Below are 19,798 nucleotides of genomic sequence, written 5' to 3'. Positions count from 1 at the left end.
CCTAACTCAAGGTCATGGAGATTTACTCCTAGGTTTTCTTCTAGGCATCTCATAGTTTTAGGTCTAATATTTAAGTCTATGATCCATTCAAACTCATATTTAAGAAGCACTAGTTTGGGTCTACCTATAATGGCTTTTCCCAAAGATAATCCTCACCCTAAGAAGATTTTTTTTTTGAATATTCATCATAGCTTTATTCACAATGGCTAAAACCTGGAAACTACACAGATATCCATTAATAGGTGAATGTACAGACAGGATATATCCATACAGAGGAATACTACTTAGCAATAAAAAAGTCTGAACTGGTGATACCTGTAGTAATATGGATAGATTTAAGAATCCTTAAGCTGCACAAAGGCATGTAGGCATAAGAGTTCCTTTAATGTTGTTAAAAATGCAAGCCCACCTATAGTGCTGGTGGTTGCCTGGGGCTCAGGGTGGAGGCAGAGATAGACTGCAAAGGGACACAAGGGAAGTTGTGAGGTAGAGGAAATGCCCTGTGTCTTGAATGGAGCAGTAGTTTCATTTGTATGTATGCTGTGAAAATGCATTTAATTGTACAGTTTATTTTTTTTAATTTTTATTTTTTTGAGAAAGCACTCAGACTGCATCCTCTCCCACTTACTCCTCCAAAGGAGGAGAATGATCATAGATGGCAATTTGTAGTTGTGGGAACAACACCTACAGCTGGCTTCATGGGGTGCCTGGGTGGCTCAGTTGTTAAGCGTCTGCCTTTGGCTCAGGTCATGATCCCAGGGTCCTGGGATCCAGCCGGCATCTGGCTCCCTGCTCTGCAGGAGGCCTGCTTCTCCCTTTCCCACTCCCTCTGCTTGTGTTCCCTCTCTCGCTGTCAAATAAAATATATATATATATATTTTAAAGATTTAATTATTTATTTGACAGAGAGAGACACATCTCTTCAACTACTCAAGTCTCATAAAGGCGGGGGTGGGGGGAATTTTGTCACTGCAATATTCCCCAACACCCAGTATAGGACCAGGGCATATAGTAATCTTTTAAAAATATACACTTGACTACGTCACTTTTTGGTTTAAAATCCTCCAATGGTACTTGGATTACACTTTGAATAAAGTCCAAATTCCCAACCATGGCAAACAGGTCCCTACCTGATTGGCCACTATCTGCCTCTCCACCCATACCTTCTACTACTCTCTCCACTTGGAACATACTTGTTTTCTTTCCCAAACACATCTTGCTGTTTCCTGAATCAGTCTGTTTCTTCCACTTGTCAGCTCTGATTAGTTTCTCATCCTTTGGGTCTCAGCTCAAATGTTTCCTCTTCCCAGAGCCTTCCCTGACCGCCCTGTCCAGTGTTACCAACACACTTCCACCATCTTTTTTTTTTTTTTTTAAGATTTTATTTATTTGAGAGAGAGAGCGGGTGAGCACACAAGCGGGAGGAGGGGTAGAGGGAGAGGGAGAAGCAGATTCCCTGATGAGCAGGGAGCCAAGGCAGGGCTCCATCCCAGGACCCAGGGATCACAACCTGAGTGGAAGGCAGCTGCTTAACCGATTGAGCCCCCAAGAGCCCCCCACCAAGTTATTCTTGATCATACAACCTGTTCCATCTTATTCACAGACCTGAAATTTCCTTATATATTTAATATTAATTATTATAGCTAACACTTAAATACCATAAGCACTTTTCATACATTAACTAAGTGGTGTGCTACTTAATGCTTATCAATAAGCTCTCCAAAGTCCAAAACTCTGATTTGTAGTGCTTGCTGACTTCTGTGTGTAAACAGTCTCCTCAGGGAGGGTTTTCAAGCTATCAAACTGACGTCAGTGAACAACAGTTTGGGAATTGACGTGCAGTAGCACACCATTATACAGTATTTGCCATAGTAATATAGTAGTGATAAATAACCTCAAGAGCACAGATAAAACAAAAATGTAGTAAAATAATTAGGAAGTAATTTGCATATTTATTACCTTGTTTTAATATTGTAAGTCTATATAATTTAATTCTTGATAATTGTGGGGGTTTTTTTATTTTTAAGATTTTATTTATTTATTTGACAGAGAGAAACACAGCAAGAGAGGGAACACAAGCAGGGGGAGTGGGAGAGGGAGAAGCAGGCTTTCCGCGGAGCAGGGAGCCCGATGCGGGGCTCGATCCCAGGACCCTGGGATCATGACCTGAGCCCAAGGCAGACGCTTAGGCGCCGGGATAATTGTGTTTAAAAGCGACCTGCAAAATTTCTAAGCATTCCTCAATCATTTCTAGAGAGTCCATAGGGACGGGCGAGCTAACAACCAGCATATTTTTCAGATGAGGGACCTGAGGCACAGAAAGGTTGGCTGCAGACCAAATAAATCTGTCTACTACTCCAAAATGTATTTTCAGAACCCAATATAGTGCCTGGCATATTATTTGACAGAGAGCGAGAGAGCACAAGCAGGGGGAGCGGCAGAGGGAGAGGGAGAAGCAGGCTCTCCACTGAGCAGGTAGCCCCATGTGGGACTCGATTCCAGGACCCTAGGATCACGACCCCAGCGGAAGACAGACGCTTAACCGCTTAAGCCACCACTGAGCCACCGAGGCGCCGCATAAGTAAATCTTTAAAAAAAACCACCAACAAAAAAACCCCTTTAAAAACAAAAGGGAAACATCCTAACATTAAAAGCATTTACACAAGTGCTCGCTTCCGCAGCACATATACTAAAAAAAAAAGGCATTTACACAAGAGTGAAATTAACAACTCTTCAAAACTTGCTCACTACCCTAGGAAGATACGCCTTCACTAGTCCACTTTCGGCCTCACCCAGCGCTTTTACAATATACCTGCTATCTTAGGAGACGCCGCCCAACCCTATGCTGGGAGCTTGAGACGCCCGGCTCTACGTCGTCCCGCCCCGTCCTCCCGCAAGGCTTCCTGGGAGCGGTAGTCCCCAGTCTGTGTGCTCCCGCGGCAGCAGCAAGGCTCACTTGACCGCGGAACTACAGAGGGTGGCGCACAGGTCGGGAGGCTTTTCCGCCTCGCGTTTCCCTCCCGCCTGCGCGCCCGCCCCAGCTATCATGGCGGCTCCCTTGGCTCTGGTGGTGGTGGTGGCCGTGACCGTGCGGGCGGCCTTGTTCCGCTCCAGTCTGGCCGAGTTCATTTCCGAACGGGTGGAGGTGGTGTCCCCACTGAACTCTTGGAAGAGAGGTGAGGCCACTGGCTGGAGTAGGTGGCTAGGCCCCGCCTGTGCTCTCCTGGCCTCAGTGAATGGGAGGCGGGGGCAATGGCCTTAAGCTCAAGATTCTGAGGGAACTGACCCGCTCTGGCGTCCTCGGGGAGGGCAGGAGGGCGGGGCCCGAGGGCGGGGCTGCCAAAGGGATGGGGCGAGGGACTGTGGGGCGAGCTTTGGGCCCTACGGGCAGGCACAGAGCGGAGGCGAGTTGAGGGGGTGTGTCCCCCTCGGGTCCTGAGCAGAGGGGCGTGGTCTGAGGCAAGATAGGTATAAGGAAAGGGAATGCTTAATGGAGTGGGAGTTGCAGAGGGGATTGGGATTTGATGAGGGATCGCAGGTGGTACTCCCTGGGGTATGGTATGGTGTGTGAGGGGGACCCCCAAGTGAGGGGACCAATCTTGCCTAAGCGAGTAGAGTGTGAATGTGCTTTGACTCCTGTTCTCAGTTTGGGACTTGCAGTGAACCATTTCTTAGTGTTTATTCTTAAGTTCTTCATCAGGCGCTGTTTTCTACCAGCGCTTACAGTGAGATAGAGTTTATGCTGAAGGATCCACAGACTAGTGGGGGAGACAGTTATAATCCTTTTTGAAAAATGTTCTTCCTGTGTACATCCAGTTTCTTCCTTGGAGTTTCAACCCTGAAGAAAGTGTCCTCTCCTTTTCCAGTTTCCTAAGGCTGTGGGCTCTGAGCTAACTGTTGAAGGATGTAGAATTTGGAAAGGGAGATTAGAGAAAGGAGAGTTCTAGGTAGCCGAAGGTAAACAGGATCAAGAAAATGTTGAAGAGTGCGAAATGTAAAAATTGGGGGAGTAATGGGGCACGGGTTAGGTTAGGGCCAGAATTTAAAGATTTTTTTAAAAAACTTTTTTACTAAAGTGCAATATACATACAATGCACATGTAATAAGTGTAGAGTTCAGTGAAATTTTTTTTTTAAAGATTTTATTTATTTATTCATTAGAGACAGAGAGAGAGAGGCAGAGGGAGAAGCAGGCTCCCACAGGGAGCCCGATGCGGGACTCGATTCCAGGACCCTGAGATCATGACCTGAGCCGAAGGCAGACGCTTAACCATCTGAGCCACCCAGGCGCCTGAGTTCAATGAATTTTTATAAACTGCGTGCACTCATGTAGCCAGCACCCAGATCAAGAAACAGAACATTACAGAAGTAACAGCACCCCAGAAGTACTCTAAGTTCAAATGTCCTTGAACTTAGTTTTTTTTTTTTTTTAAGATTTTGTTTGTTTATTTGAGAGAGAGAGAGCATGTGCAGGGGGAGGAGCAGAGGGAGAGGGAGAAGCAGACTCCCCTTTGAGCAGGGAGCTGGACGTGGGGCTGGATCCCATGACTCCAGGATCATGACCTGAGCTGAAGGCAGCTGCTTAACCAACTGAACCACCTAGGCACCCGTGTTCTTGAACTTTAAATGCTAGAGTTTTGATGTTACCCCATAGACATTTTGGAATGGGTAATGGCATGATGAATGGTTGTTTTATGAATAATTTGAGTTTAGGTTTCTAAAAACACTATATTAAAGGCTATGGTAAGCCTCTTTTATCCTCTAGTTATTCTCTGTGTTCGATGGTGCTATTTCCCCCATTTTACAGATAAGGAAACTAAAATTTAGAGAAGTTAAGTAATATGCCCAAGTTTCCCAGTTGACAGATGGTAATAAAGTTAATAGCAATTCTTCTGTGTGATGGTGAGACTTTAGACTTGATAATCCTTGAATATAATACTTGCATATAATATTTGTTGAACAAACTGAATTGTTTGGGTGGAAGCCACATGGTTCCTGCTTTCTTCTGGATACCAGAAGCCCCAGGGCAGTATTAGGCCCTCCTTCCTCTGTTCTCTTAGCACTTTATACATACCTCTATTGAGAGCATGTCTCACTTTTTATCATAATTATTTCTTTATATCTGGTTTCTCCACTGTACTATGAGTTCCTTGAGGGCCAGAACTGTTCTGTTCATTCCTGAATCCTTTTTGCCTGGCATAGAGTAGTTGCATCGTTACTGATGAATAAATACTGAAGAAAAGAAAACATAAGCTGTGGTTACATATAGGATGGACAGGGTGAAGGATCCAAAGATGAGGCAACGTAGTATGGTGACTCAGAGCACAGGGTCTGGGATATATATATATTTTCTAAGTTGGCTCCATGCCCAGTGTGGAGCCCAACACAGGATTTGAACTCACCACCTGAGATCAAGACCTGAGCCAAGATCAAGAGTTGGATGGTTAATGACTGAGCCACCCAGGTGCCCCAGGTCTGGGATCTTTAAAATGGTTTAAATCCTTTTTTCCTCTGCCACTTATATCTGTGTGATCTCCAACATCAGTTTTGTCATCTGTAAAATAGGAAGTTATAATATGTACCCCATTAAATGAGATAATCCATGTTGAAGCTCTTAGCACAATACTGAAAGCCAAAATAGCTAATTCTAAGAATTTGAATTTATTTTATTTTATTTTATTTTTTTAAAGATTTTATTTGACAGAGACAGCAAGAGAGGGAACACAAGCAGGCAGAGTGGGAGAGGGAGAAGCAGGCTCCCCGCTGAGCAGGGAGCCCGATGCGGGGCTCAATCCCAGGACCCTGGGATCATGACCTGAGCCGAAGGCAGATGCTTAACGATTGAGCCACCCAGGCACCCCTAGGAATTTGAATTTAAATAATAGGGAGAACAGTGGTGATACTGACTGAAATACATGGATTCAGAAAGGACAGCAGTAAATGATGTGTATAAGGTGTAGTATAATATTCAGAGGTTTAGGTCTGGAGCTTGGGGCCAGTGTCAGACCTAGAGAGAGAGATTTGGTAGTCACCCATCTGAATCTGATTGGGTCAGGATAATTGTTTGTCCTGTTTTAAATGGGGATAGTGGGTGGAGGGATGGTACAACATCTGTAAGTATCACTTGTCTTCAGAGTATATGTTAAGATGGGATATTTTAAAAAGCAAGTGATTGTATTTAACCCTAAAAGGCAGGCATTTAAAAAATAGGAGCCCTTCTGGTCTCACATGACATTCATTATTCATTCATTTCACATGAGTTTTTTGAGTGACCAGTTGTTTAGGTGAAGGGCTGTGGATCCAAATAGATTTTGGTAGGCGGACTGATTTTTTTTTTTTTTTTTTTAAGAGAGGGTGTGTTCATGTGTGGGTGCTAGCGGAGGGATGGGGAGGGGCAGAGGGAGAGGAGACAGAGAATCTTACGCAGGTTCCACGCCTAGTGTGGAGCCCAACTTGGGGCTTGATCTCATGACTCTGAGATCATGACCTGAGCCAAAATCAAGAGTGGGATGCTTAACCAACTGGGCCACCCAGGTGCCCCTCACGGACTGATTTTTAATAGGAATAAATGAGAGGTTGTATACTTGGAGGGGATGATTCTTGTCTTCAAATATCTGAAACGTTTTTTTTTTTTTTTTAAGATTTTTTTTATTATTTATTTATTTGAGACAGAGAGAATGAGCGACAGAGAGCATGAGAGGGAGAAGCAGACTCCTTGCCGTGGAGGGAGCCCGATGCGGGACTCGATCCCGGGACTCCGGGATCATGACCTGAGCCGAAGGCAGTCGCTTAACCGACTGAGCCACCCAGGCGCCCCTGAAACGCTTTAAATTGGCGTGTTGTCACGTTCTTTCATGTGCAGATGACAGAATCCCAACTCAAACTGCCCAAATTATAATAAAAAGTGAACTTCCTGGTCTATATAACAGAACAATCCAAGATAGATCCTGACTTCAGTCCTACCTGGATCCAGACTCAATGATCTCATCAGGACTAATTCTCTCTCCATCTTGGCATTGACTGCATTCAGGAGGGCTCTTCTTGGGTATTGGCAAGATAGGCCCCTAATAGTCTCTGACTTTTAAATCCTTACAGTATCAGGTCCAGTGGAAAGAGGGTGACTGTTCTTCAATAAGCATAACAAAAGCTGAGTCACATTGAACTTATTTGGGTAATATGCCAGTTCTTAAGCCAGTTACTGTGGTCATGTATCTATTTCTACCTCTGGAGCCCCTGGCTGGCTCAGTGGTGGAGTGTGTGACTCTGGATCTTGGGAGTGTGGGTTCGTGCCCCACGTAGGGTGTAGAGATCACTTAAAAAAATGAAATCTTTAAAAAAAAAAAAAAATAGGGCACCTGGGTGGCTCAGTTGGTTAAGCGACTGCCTTCAGCTCAGGTCATGATCTTGGAGTCCTGGGATCAAGTGCTGCATCGGGCCCCCTTAGCAGGGAGTCTGCTTCTCCCTTTGACCCTCACCCCTCTCATTCTCTCTCTTGCAAATAAATAAATAAAATCTTAAAATAAATAAATAAAGATTAATATATATATACCTACCTCTTTGGAGAGGGGGCAACCTCCCAAACTGTGGAAGAAGGGGGTATCCCATAGGAAAATTATAGTGCTGTTACTAGAAGAGGGGGAAATTGATGCTGGGAGGCAAACATAACATATCCATTATAATAGGAAAGACATCTTTTCTATGTCACTCATTTCTACAGACCTGTCAGTTTATTTGATAGTCCAACTACAATGTATACAGATTTCTTGCTTGACAAAGTGCAAGCATGTGTTTCTCATTCCAGTAAAAATAATAACTAACGCTGATACAATGCTTTCTATATGACGGCCCCTGTTGTAAGCATTTTAAATATGTTCAAGAACTAATTTAATCACCACAATCGGGGCGCCTGGGTGGCTCAGTCGTTAAGCATCTGCCTTCGGCTCAGGTCATGATCCCAGGGTCCTGGCATGGAGCCCCGCATTGGGCTCCCTACTCGGCGGAAAGCCTGCTTCTCCCTCTCCCACTCCCCCTGCTTGTGTTCCCTCTCTCACTGTGTCTCTCTCTGTCAAATAAATAAATAAAATCTTTAAAAAAAAAAATCACAATGGCCCTAAGATATAAATGTCCCTACACATAAATACCTATTTTATAGATGAGAAAATGGAAGCACAGAGAGATTAAGTCACATAATGTTTTATGTGAATTACTGGCAGTCTTTAGGCATTGCTATTCCACCAGAGTTCACTCTATACCATCTTGTATAAAAATCTGTTGGAAATGTTTTGGAACTTTTTTTTTTTAATCAATATTTTGGTTTTTCCTCAGCCTTGACCTAGTGATTAGGAATCAGTATGGGCTTAGCTTCTTGAGTTCAGGATAGAGCCCAAGCTATTAGCTCTTATTTAGAAACCTACCTCCAAAGTAACCATGAGGGTCAGGGTCAGGAAGAACACTTGTGATAGCACTACTTTAAAAAAAAAATCAAAACCTCTATTGTTTTTTTTTGTTTGTTTTTTTAAGATTTTATTTATTTATTTGAGACAGAGAGAATGAGAGAGAGCACATGAGAGTGGGGAGGGTCAGAGGGAGAAGCAGACTCCCCGCTGAGCAGGGAGCCCGATGCGGGACTCGATCCCGGGACTCCAGGATCATGACGGGAGCCGAAGGCAGTCGCTTAACCAACTGAGCCACCCAGGCGCCCAAAACCTCTATTGTTAAAATGGAGAATAAGTAAGCCACACACAACAGTGTATTGCACAGTGAATTATAAGGCAAACACTTTTGTAGCCATCATCCAAATCAAGAATAAAACTTTGCCACTTACTCCAAAAGCCTTTCTATGTGCCCCATCTCAGTCACAGCCTCTCCCCCATGCCCCCTCCATTAAGTAACTGTTATCCTGACTTTTATATTATAGTCATGACATCTTTACATTCTTTTCATTTTACTGCTCAAATGAGTGTCCCTAATCACTACAGCTTAGTCTTGCCCCTAAACAAAGGTTTTTATATGTGTTTTAAGTCTCCCTTAATCTTTAAGGTCCCCATCCATCCCATCCTTTTCTTATCTGTTAAAGAACCCAGACCATTTGACCTGTAGTTTCCTATAGTTTGGATTTGACTGATTGTATATTCATGGTACAGTTTAACATGTTCTTGCATCCTCTGTATTTCCTGCAAATTGGCAGCTGGATACCACTACTTTTTTTTTTTTTTTTTTTTTAGCTTTTTACTTGAAATAACTTTAGAATTACAAAACATTTGCAAAGATAGTACAGAAAGATCCGTATACTGTTCACCCAGCTTCCTATACATTCCTATAATGTTTACATCCTGCATAATCATGGTACAGTGATCAAGACTAAGAGAATAACATTGTTATAATACTGTTGAACAAACTGTAGTTGTTCAGAGTTTACCATTTTTCCCACTGTTCTTTTTTGTTCCAACATCTGATTCAGGATGCCATATTGCCTTTAGTTGTGTTTCCTCATTCTTTTCCCATCGGTGAAAGTTCCTCAGCTTTTCCTTGTCTTTTATGACCTTGACACTTTAGAAACATACTGGTCAAGTATTTTGTAGAATATCCCCCAATTTGGGTTTCTCTAATGTTTTCTCATAGTTAGACTGAGATCATGGGTTTTGGAGAAGAATCCCACTGAAGTGATGTGATCCTCTCAATGTATTGGATGGGGGTACCTCATATTGAAAGGTCTTATTACGGGTGATGTTATCCTTAATCCCTTGGTTATGATAGTATCTACCTGGTTTCTCCAGTGTAAAGTTATTTTCCCTTTTTAATCCATAAATATTTGGGGCTATATGTAGGGGCTCTGTAAATATCTTGTTTCTCTTTAAGTTTTTCCCCACTACTTTTTGCACTTACTGCCTGCACCAGTCATTACTGTGGTGGTCTAATGGTGACTTCTTTTTCCCTCATTCCTTCTTCATTGGAATTCTTCTGTAAGGAAGAGTTGTCCCTTCTTATTTATTCAGTCATTTATTTTATATCTGTATGGATTCATAGGTATTTATTTTATTCTCTGGATTATAAACTACATTATCTTTATTTTGATGCTCAAATTGTTCCATCTTTGGCCATTGGGACACTCTCTGCAACCACAAGATGCTTTCTTTAGTCTTAGCTTATATTTTCCATTGTCCAGCTCTGGAATCAACCACTTCTCCAAGGAGCCCTGGTTTCTTTTATTGGAGAATGTTATTTAGAAAGCAAGATCTGGATGCTAAGTGTCTTCATTGCTATGGGAATGATACTGTATCTTGGACCTTCTGGACTAGAAATATAAGGATACCACTTCTTTTGAACAAGCTGAATGCATGTCCTTCGTGAGATGGGAAGCTCAGAGACAATGTTTGTCTTATGCTAGATGATACGCATTTATGATCACCTATAGGAAAAGGATATCAAGGTAACTAAGAATTTTTGCTTCATGGGATTTATCAGTTAAGAGTTGAGACACTTTGGGCGCCTGGGTGGCTCAGTTGGTTGAGCGACTGCCTTCGGCTCAGGTCATGATCCTGGAGTCCCTGGATCGAGTCCCGCATCGGGCTCCCTGCTCGGCAGGGAGTCTGCTTCTTCCTCTGACCCTCCCCCCTCTCATGCTCTCTCTATCTCATTCTCTCTCTCAAATAAATAAATAAAATCTTAAAAAAAAAAAAAGAGTTGAGACACTTTATTGGGGCGCCTGGCTGGCTCAGTCAGTAGAGCATGAGACTCTTGATCTTGGGGTTGTAAGTTTAAGCCCCATGTTGGGTGTAGAGATTGCTTAAAAATAAAATCTTAAAAAGTTGAGACACTTTATAAAAAAAAACCTTATATTTTAGAATAGTTGGCAATAATTAATTAGTTTTTATGGTCAACTATGAAATATTAGTTTTTGGATAAGAATCCCATGAAGTAGAAATTTTACTCAATTTCTCTGGTGTACTTTTCACAGCTGTTATTTTGGGGGGTACTCTAGGAAGAAGAATGGCTTAAAGCTGTGGGTTCTTTGTGTTGTTGTTGTTTTTTTTTAATTGAATATTTTGGTTTTTCCCCCAAACAGGTATTTTATGAAACCTATTTTAAAATGTTCCTAGCAAAATATTATTGGTCTTTTATATGTGGAGTAGATTCACTTTTTTTTTAAAGCATTTTTTATAAAGATTTTATTTATTCATTTGAGACACAGAGATACAGAGGGAGAGAGAGAGAGAGGAGGAGCAGGGGGAGAGGCAGAGGGAGAGGGAGAAGCAGGCTTCCCGCTGAGCCAGGAGCCCGATGTGGGGCTCAATCGCAGGACCCTGGGATCATGACCTGAGCCGAAGGCAGACACTTAACCATCTGAGCTACCCAGGCACCCCGGAGTAGATTCACTTTTATATTCTAGAGGGTTTGACTTACTCTATAAGTCAGATGTTTCCAAATGTACTGTAGACCATGCCAGAGTTTTCAATCATGTGCACCAAAATAAGGACATTGTAAAAAGTTTATCATAAAGATCAGTGTATTCAAGTGAAAATATTTATGCTCTTTTACAGTTTTTAATGTTCTAGATGGTGGTAATAAATGGCAGTGGGTTTTTTTTTTTTTAATGTTTTTACATGAGGTTGACTCTTCCCTCAGATCAATTATCTATTAAGTAATATGAGGTCATATTTAATCACCAAGATAGCAGAGCCACATTCCAAGTACTTGCCAGAGAACACATTAACAAATTCACAGGTGTACAATATCCAATCCAGCAAAAGCAAACCTGAGAGAAATTACATTTTAGACAATTGCCTGAAAAGTGTACAATCTGTCCTTCCAGCTACATACTGAAGAATCTCCCTCTGGATTAAACCAGTGGAGAGTGATGTCCCTGGACAGCATCTTAGTGGTCCTCTGTTGAGTTGCTTTTACTGCTCTGTGGTAGGATGCCATTGGCTTAGGTGGGACTTACCTTGTGAAGTGGCCCGATGAATCATGTCCTTGGGTCTCCAGTAAAGCTGTTAGTGAAGGGTTTAATAGTTGTGTTACATAGCAACCTCTTTATGTGGCTCCTAGAGGGAAGTTTCTTTTTGGTCCTAGTATAAGGACCAGTTATAACTGTCTTGAGCAATGGGGTTTGTTTTATTTTACAGCCCGGATGAACTGTGTAACTGATTAAGTTTCCTTCTAGGGTGGGTCCATAAAGTTTAAAGCCATATTTAAGGCCCACTCATTATAAATATATAGTTTTTTTGGAAGAGGCTTTGTAACTTTGATTTTGTTTTATTTACCTTTGAATAGGTAATTCAATCACAGGTTTCAAAAATCAAAGGTGCAAAAGGCTATATGGTTAAAAGGCACCTTTCCACACTGCTTTCCTAGAACCACCTAGTTGGGTTCCCTGGAGGGACCAGTTTCTTATGCATATCAGTTTCTTATGTGTACTTCTGAGTTATTTTCGGCATATATAAGCTCATACATTTTATAGGTTTTTGTGTGTCCATTTTATATTTTTTCTTATCCTTCTCTCAGTTTCTTTTAAAATTAATTTTCCTATTTCTTTCTAATAATTATGAAATAATGCTCATTGCTAATGATTCAGAAAATGAAGAAAAGGTAAAAGAAACCAAACATCTTCTATAATCTTATCAACAGGGATGGTTGCTGTATATATTTTTTTTTTAAGATTTTATTTATTTGTCAGAGAGAAAGAGCACAAGCAGGGGAAGTGGCAGGCAGAGGGAGAGGGAGAAGCAGGCTCCCTACTGAGCAAGGAACTCAGGGTCCCAGGACCCTGGGATCATGACCTGAGCTGAAGGCAGATGCTTAAGCGAATGACAACCACCTAGGTGTCCCAGATGGTTGCTGTATTTTAAAATTTTTATTTATTTTATTTAATGTCTAAGTTTTATGTTTATTTTGAGGCATTTCTCATTGAATACATAATTCATTTTCTCTCAGTTAAATGGATTAAGGCTTATAAATATTGAAAATAAAATTCGATCATATTGACATGCTGTGTTATGTCCTGCTTTTCATTTAAGAGTATTTCATGGACATCTTTCTTTCCGAAAATGGATATCTGTAATATACTTTTTAATTTTAACTCTTAATTTTGAGATAGTTTTAGATTTTCAAAAAGTTGCAAAATTAGTACAAAGAATTCCTGTTTACCCTTCCCTTAGCTTCTTCTAATGTTAACATCCTACATAACATAGTACACTGATCTAAACCAGAAGATTAACATTCATACAATACTAATAACTAATCTGTTATTAGAATTTTATCAGTTGTACCACTAATGTCCTTTTTATGGTCCATGATTCAGTCCACAGTCCCACATTGCATTCAGTTATTATGTATCCTTAGTCTCTTCCTATCTGGGACACTTCCTCAGACTTAATATTTTTATTTTTTTTCTTTCTTTCTTCCTTCCTTCCTTCCTCCTTCCTTCCAGAGAGTGTGCGCGTGCGAGTGTGCGCGCGCGCGCACACACACACACACACATATACACACACCTGCGTGAGCGGAGAGGGGGAGGAGGGACAGAGAATCTCAAGCAGACTTCCCACTGAGCACAGAGCCGGCTTGGAGCTCCATCCCACGACCCTGAGATCATAACCTGAGCCAAAATCAAGAGTCAGACTCTCAACCGACCGAGCCACCCAGGCGCCCCTTAATATTTTTAAAGAGCACTGGCCTGTTATTTTGTCTCTTGATTTGGGTTTGCCTAGTGTTTTCTCATGATTAGATTGAAGTTACGCTTTTTTGGCAAGGATACCACATTTTTGGCATGAGGACCACAGAAGTGTTTTTGTCTCCATCTCAGTGAATCATTTCAGGAGGTACTTGATGTTGATAATGTGAACTGTTCAACATATTGCTGGGTGATGTTAACTTTGGTCACACGATTAAGGTAGTGAGTGCCAAGTTTGTCCACATAAAATTATTTTTCCCCTTGCAAATATGGTTTCTCATCATATTTTTATTCTCTGATTTTAGTATCCCTTGACAGTCTTGTCTTTCACCACTATTACTGTGGGGTATGCCAAGTGGTGATTTTCTGTTTCCATCTTTTCTTCTACATTTGGTACTTACAGATCTCTGTGAAGAAGAGCTTTCTTTTCTCTTCCACTTATTTATTTATTTATTCAATTATTTATACCACAGTATGATTTTTAACTATAAAGTGTTTCTGTCTATGTATCTATACATACACATATACATATCATAAATCATTTAGGTAAATATTAATGGACATTGGGATTATTTTTTTAGTACTCCTAGCACCATAATGAACATACAGTTATTTCCCTAGGATAAATTGCTGTAAGAACAATCACATAGAAAAGCAGGCTCCTGCTGGAAGTGTCAGAAGGCACATACTTAAAAAGTACATATTTCCTTATAGAAAAGTTAATACACATGCCACTCAAACAACACATGAAAGTGACTGCCCATTTCCCTACACTAGGGACAGCATTTCTCACCAGCTTCTGATTTGTTGTCATATTATTTTGGGGAATGGGGCAAAATATATATAAAGGAAACATTTTTTATTTTATTTTATTTTTTTTTAAAGATTTTATTTATTTGAGAGAGAAAGAATGAGACAGAGAGAGCACATGAGAGGGGTTAGGGTCAGAGGGAAAAGCAGACTCCCTGCTGAGCAGGGAGCCTGATGTGGGACTCGATCCCAGGACTCCAGGATCATGACCTGAGCTGAAGGCTGTCGCTTAACCAATGGAGCCACCCAGGCACCCTAAAGGAAACACTTTTTAGAGTGGGTGGAAATCACAAGGAAATCAGAGAAAGCTCATAGTCTAACATAAAACTTTTTCCTGAGAGCTGCCCCACAGTGGAAAGGGATGCTCTGTATGGAAAAAAAGTTCTGCATCATCTGAAGTATTCAAATCAAGATTTAAAGCCACTTGCTGGGAATGAGGTAAAGGGGGTTGGACAAACTGTGAGGCCCTTCTTGTTTTTGGGAGTATCTAATGCTTTGGTCTCTGGCCATCTGCACATGTCTCTGAAGTAAGAGTGAACTTGGATGTCTTACTTTTCAGTGGTTGAAGGCCTCTCACTGTTGGACTTGGGAGTGTCTCCGTATTCTGGAGCAGTATTTCATGAAGTAAGTGTTCTTGTTTTTTTTTCTGAGTACTAAGAGTAGTTTATAGTCACAAATACCAAAGCCTAACCTCTGTTTTGTACAAACATTTGAAAAGATCTATTTTCGAAAATCATGTTTAGAAACAGACCTTTTTTAGATGTCCTCTGCATAAGAAGGAGGTTTCACAATTGCAGTGGAAATGATCCAGATTAAGATTGTAATTTGGGGAAGCAGATGAGACTTCTGTGGAAGTTACCATTTTTATTGGCAAATAAATTATAAACAGTTCCCAGTCCACAAATAAGTTGTATGTTAATTGTCATGTAATTGGTTCTTTGGAACATGCTTTCCCATGAAAACTATGTCAGCAATGCTGGTTTCTTAGAAAGCCCACAGAAGCCTGTTTAACCCGTAACATTAGTTCTTAAAATAGTAAAATCCTTCTTAGGTCACTATCATCTCTTGCTTGGGTTCCTGCAACAGCTTCCTGACAAGTGTTTCTCCATCAGTCTTGCTCCTTTACTCTTTATTCTGCAGCCAGAGTCATCTTTCTGCAATGTGAGTCTGATATTGTTAGTGTCCTGCTTAGTACCTTTGCTCACCACTGAACTCAGGGTAAAACCCAAACACCCTAGGGGGCATACAAAACTGTGTGGGCCCTGCTTACATGAACCACATTTCTTCCCACTCTCCCCTCCCCATTATTGTTCGTTTTATCATTTTAAAGTAGAAGTCTTCTATTTGAATTCTTAACCCCTCATTTTTACAGTTGTCTCCCTCATACCTACTTTGAGAACAATTTTTTCTTTCTTCTTTCTTTCTTCCTTCCTTTCTTTCTTTCTTTCTTTTTCTATCTAGTTTTTTTTAAAGCATTCAGCTTGGTTCTCATGGAGATAACAATTGGCTTTTGCATTCATATTTCATTAGTTTTGTATTACTATCTGATTGAACCACAATAATAAGAACTGCAAGCAGGAACAGGGATATTTTAAGACTCTTAATCAGTTATTGGGAACAGATGTGTGTGGGCATATAAAAGCATAGCCCACTAGCCATGAGGGCTCAGTGTGCAATAGTCCTTGGGCAGTATGTTTTCTAGACAGAACAGGAAGAGAGAGTTCTGAGAGAGTTCTCATACTTTCATTATGCTCCAACTCTATATTCTCTCTTACCTATGTGTTTTTGCTCATTTTGTTGTCTCTTTATGGAGGGCTGTTTTTCCCCTCTTTTTGTGGTTGGCTATGCTATGCTATGCTATTTATTTATTTATTTATTAAAGATTTTATTTATTTATTTGACAGAAACACAGCAAGAGAAGGAACACAAGCGGAGGGAGTGGGAGAGGGAGAAGCAGGCTTCCCGCAGAACAGGGAGCCCGATGTAGGGCTCGATCCCAGGACCGTGGGCTCATGACTTGAGCGGAAGGCAGACGCTTAACGGCTGAGCCACAGTCATTAAAGCTCCTGGCTATGCTATTTCAATATTAATTTAGATTTTACCTCCTTCTAGAAGCCATTCCTCATTACGTTAGACCAGTTAGATGTTCTTCCTGAACATTTTTCAAAGCATCTTGTGCTTATACTTTTAACGGCTCATATCGTACTCTTGAAATTGCCTCTGTACTTGTTTTACTTATTATATATTCCTCAGAACAAGTACTGGTACCTTTTCATTAAGTATTTCTAGTGCCTAGCTCTATATCCACATATGAATTCCACTCCCTCCCTTCCTTCTCTCTTTTAATAAAGATTTGTTAAGTACATACCAAATGCCAGCTACCCTGCTAGGTGCTAGGGATACAAAACAAGACATAGTCCTTGGTCTCATGGTATTTATTTCTGAGAGCAACAAACACTAAGTTAGTAAAAAGGAAACAGATTTCAAAACAAAGAATATTACCGGGGTAAAGATGGTTATTTCATAATGATAAAGGGGCCAATTCATCAAGAGAACATAACAGTGCTAATGTTTATGCACCCGATAACAGAGTTTCAGAATACATAAAGACTGACAGAACTACAAGGAGAAGTAGACAAATCCACAATTATAGTCAGATTTCAATATCCCTCTCTCAAGAATTGACACGACAGGCCGACAGAAAATCAACAAGGATGTAGAAGCCTTGAATAGGATGTCAACCAACTTGACCTCATTGATATTTATAGAACATTCTATCCAACAGCAAAATACATAATCTTTTCAAGTGTACATCTGTAAGAGAGACCATATTCTGGGTCATAAAACAAGGCCCAATAAATTTAGAAGGATTGAAGTGATACAAAGTATATTCTCTGACCACAATGGAATTAAATAAAAAAATTAATACCAGAAAGATGTCTGGAAAATCCCCAAATATTTGGAAACTAACTAACATGCTCCTTAATAACCCATGGATCAAAGAAGAAATCAGAAGGGAAATTAGGAAGTATATTGAACTGAAAGAAAATGAAAACACAACCTATCAAAATATGTGGGATATTACTAAGCAGTGATTGGGGGAAATACATAGTGCTAAATGCCTATATTGGAAAAGAAGAAAAGTCTCAAATTGATGACCCCTGTTTCTACCTTACGAAACTAGAAAAAGCAGAAATTTACTTCAAAGTAAACAGAATAAAAGAAATAAGATCTGAGTGGGAACAAACAGAAAATAGAAAAACAATAGTGAAAAACACTGAAACACAGTTGGTTCTTTTGTATATGTGCTGCCGAAGCGAGCACGTCACAGTTGGTTCTTTTGGATGAACAGTAAAATTGATAAACATTTGGGAATGGGGATATATTCAGTATCTTGGTTGATGGTTTCATGGGTATATACATAGGTCAAAACTTATCAAATTGTGTACTTTAAATATGTGAAGTTTGTTTTATACTAATTCTACTTCCATAAAGCTAAAGTTAAGAAAAAGTGGGATTTCAGTTAAATGATAAACAAATACATGTAGAAAAATAAAGCTGGGTAAAGGGATAAAGAGTGATGGTCATGTATGTGTCAGTATTTTAGATGGTGTGTTCCAGGAAGGCACTCCAAGGAAGTGAAATTTGAATAATCAATTTAAATGAAGCTAGCAAGCCAGATATGATGGCCCTGATTTGGGAATGTGGTTGGCATTTGTGAGTTGGATCAATTCTGCATTAGTGTTGCTAAGGCAGAATGAGCAAATAGGAAAATATTAAAGACAAGTTGTGAGAAGTTAGGAGTCAGATTATGTAGCACTTTTTACAGACATGGTTAAGAGTTCAGATTATCTATCTATCTACTGTCTATCATCTATCTATCTGTTTTTAGTATAATTATTATTTTTTAAAGATTTTATTTATTTATTTATTTGACAGAGAGAGACACAGAGAGGGAACACAAGCAGGGAGAGCGGGAGAGGGAGAAGCAGGCTTCCTGCTGAGCAGGGAGCCCAATGTGGGGCTTGATCCCAGGACTCTGGGATCACAACCTGAGCTGAAGGCAGATGCTTAACGACTGAGCCAGCCAGGCGCCCCAGTGTAATTATTTTTAATGTTTAGAATTTATGAGGCCGAGAGCTTCCTCCCAGACTCAAGTATATAAAATCTCAGTTGGCTGGTGAGGCCAGTTGGGATACTTCTTGTCTAATTTGGTTTCTAGGAAGACTGCATTCAAGTCCTCAGTGGTCATTTGATCAAATGGAATTATGTTCTTCATCTTCTCCAGCTCTCTTGTATTCCTCAGTCCTGGCGAGAGACAAAAACTCAGCACAACTTTTCACATCTTCTTTTTTCTTCAGCATCCTGGCACAGGAACCTTCAGGGCATTAAACTTCTCAAAGTCATTTGCCAAGCCAGCCTTTACCACATTGGCCTTGTGTTAAGTCCAGTTGATAGCAGGTGGATTCTTAGGTAGAGTAGCTAGCTTGGTGGTAAGGGTCTCAATTCCAGGACTTTAGGGAGTTAGCAGTGGCCTTTTGATCTCAGGGTATGATCTCCCAAAGGACTACTTGGTAAATGCCTTTATTTTATTTTATTTATTTATTTAAGATTTTAAGTAATCTCTGCTTCCAACGTGGGGCTTGAACTCACAACCCTGAGATCAAGAGTTGCAGGCTCTACCAACTGAGCCAGCCCTGGTGCCCCTAAATGCCTGTTAGAGCAAGTTTTTGCTCAGCCATTTTGAGATCCTTCACCAGCCCTGGTGGCCCACAGTAACAAGTGGATTTTGTTTTTACTATGCTGAGAAAATGGAGACTTCCTAGATTAGGTTATAAAAGACCCTGTGGCTTATATCTTAGACTTTCTCTTTCTTGAAAAGACAGAGAATAGACAACCTTTATGAGGAGTTTGGCTCTAAAGAAGGGCAGGGAAATGGTATAGTAGCTAAAGGCAGATGTATAGTAAAGACATTTTATTTTTTCTTGTTTTTTTTAAAAGATATTATTTATTTGAGAGAGCACATAGGAGTGGTAGGGGGAGGGGCAGAGGGAGAGGGAGAAGCATTTATTTTGGATGAACAGTAAAATTGATAAACATTTGGGAATGAGGATATATTCAGACTCTCCACTGAGCAGGGCTCAATCCCAGGACTGGAGATCAATGACCTGAGCTGAAGGCAGATGCCCAACCAACTGAGTCACCTAGGTGTCCTGTAAAGACGTTTTATTTTTATTTTTATTTTTATTTTTTAAGATTTCACTTATTTATTTGTCAGAGAGAGAGAGTGCAGCAGGCAGAGAGAGATGCAGGCTCCCTG

At 40.7% G+C, this 19,798-nt stretch overlaps 1 protein-coding gene across 2 annotated transcripts in view; it reads left to right on the top strand.

The window, feature by feature from the left end:
* The first annotated feature begins 3,009 nt into the window (after positions 1 to 3,009).
* Positions 3,010 to 19,798, top strand: part of PIGU (phosphatidylinositol glycan anchor biosynthesis class U) — an 87,445-nt gene continuing 70,656 nt past the window's right edge. The window contains exons 1-2 of one of the 2 annotated variants that reach the window (XM_035006149.1): positions 3,010 to 3,176; positions 15,038 to 15,102. In XM_035006149.1, the coding sequence (XP_034862040.1) occupies positions 3,047 to 3,176; positions 15,038 to 15,102 (195 nt within the window). In that variant the 5' untranslated portion in view covers positions 3,010 to 3,046. The remainder of the gene's footprint in view (positions 3,177 to 15,037; positions 15,103 to 19,798) is intronic. The other variant, XM_035006148.1, reaches the window with a different exon arrangement.

Source organism: Mirounga leonina, unplaced genomic scaffold (assembly GCF_011800145.1).
Source record: "Mirounga leonina isolate KUSES-001 unplaced genomic scaffold, KU_Mleo_1.0 Mir_150, whole genome shotgun sequence".
Taxonomy (NCBI): domain Eukaryota; kingdom Metazoa; phylum Chordata; class Mammalia; order Carnivora; family Phocidae; genus Mirounga; species Mirounga leonina.
Note: the sequence above shows the minus strand (reverse complement) of the source record. Positions and strands in the feature narration are given on the sequence as shown.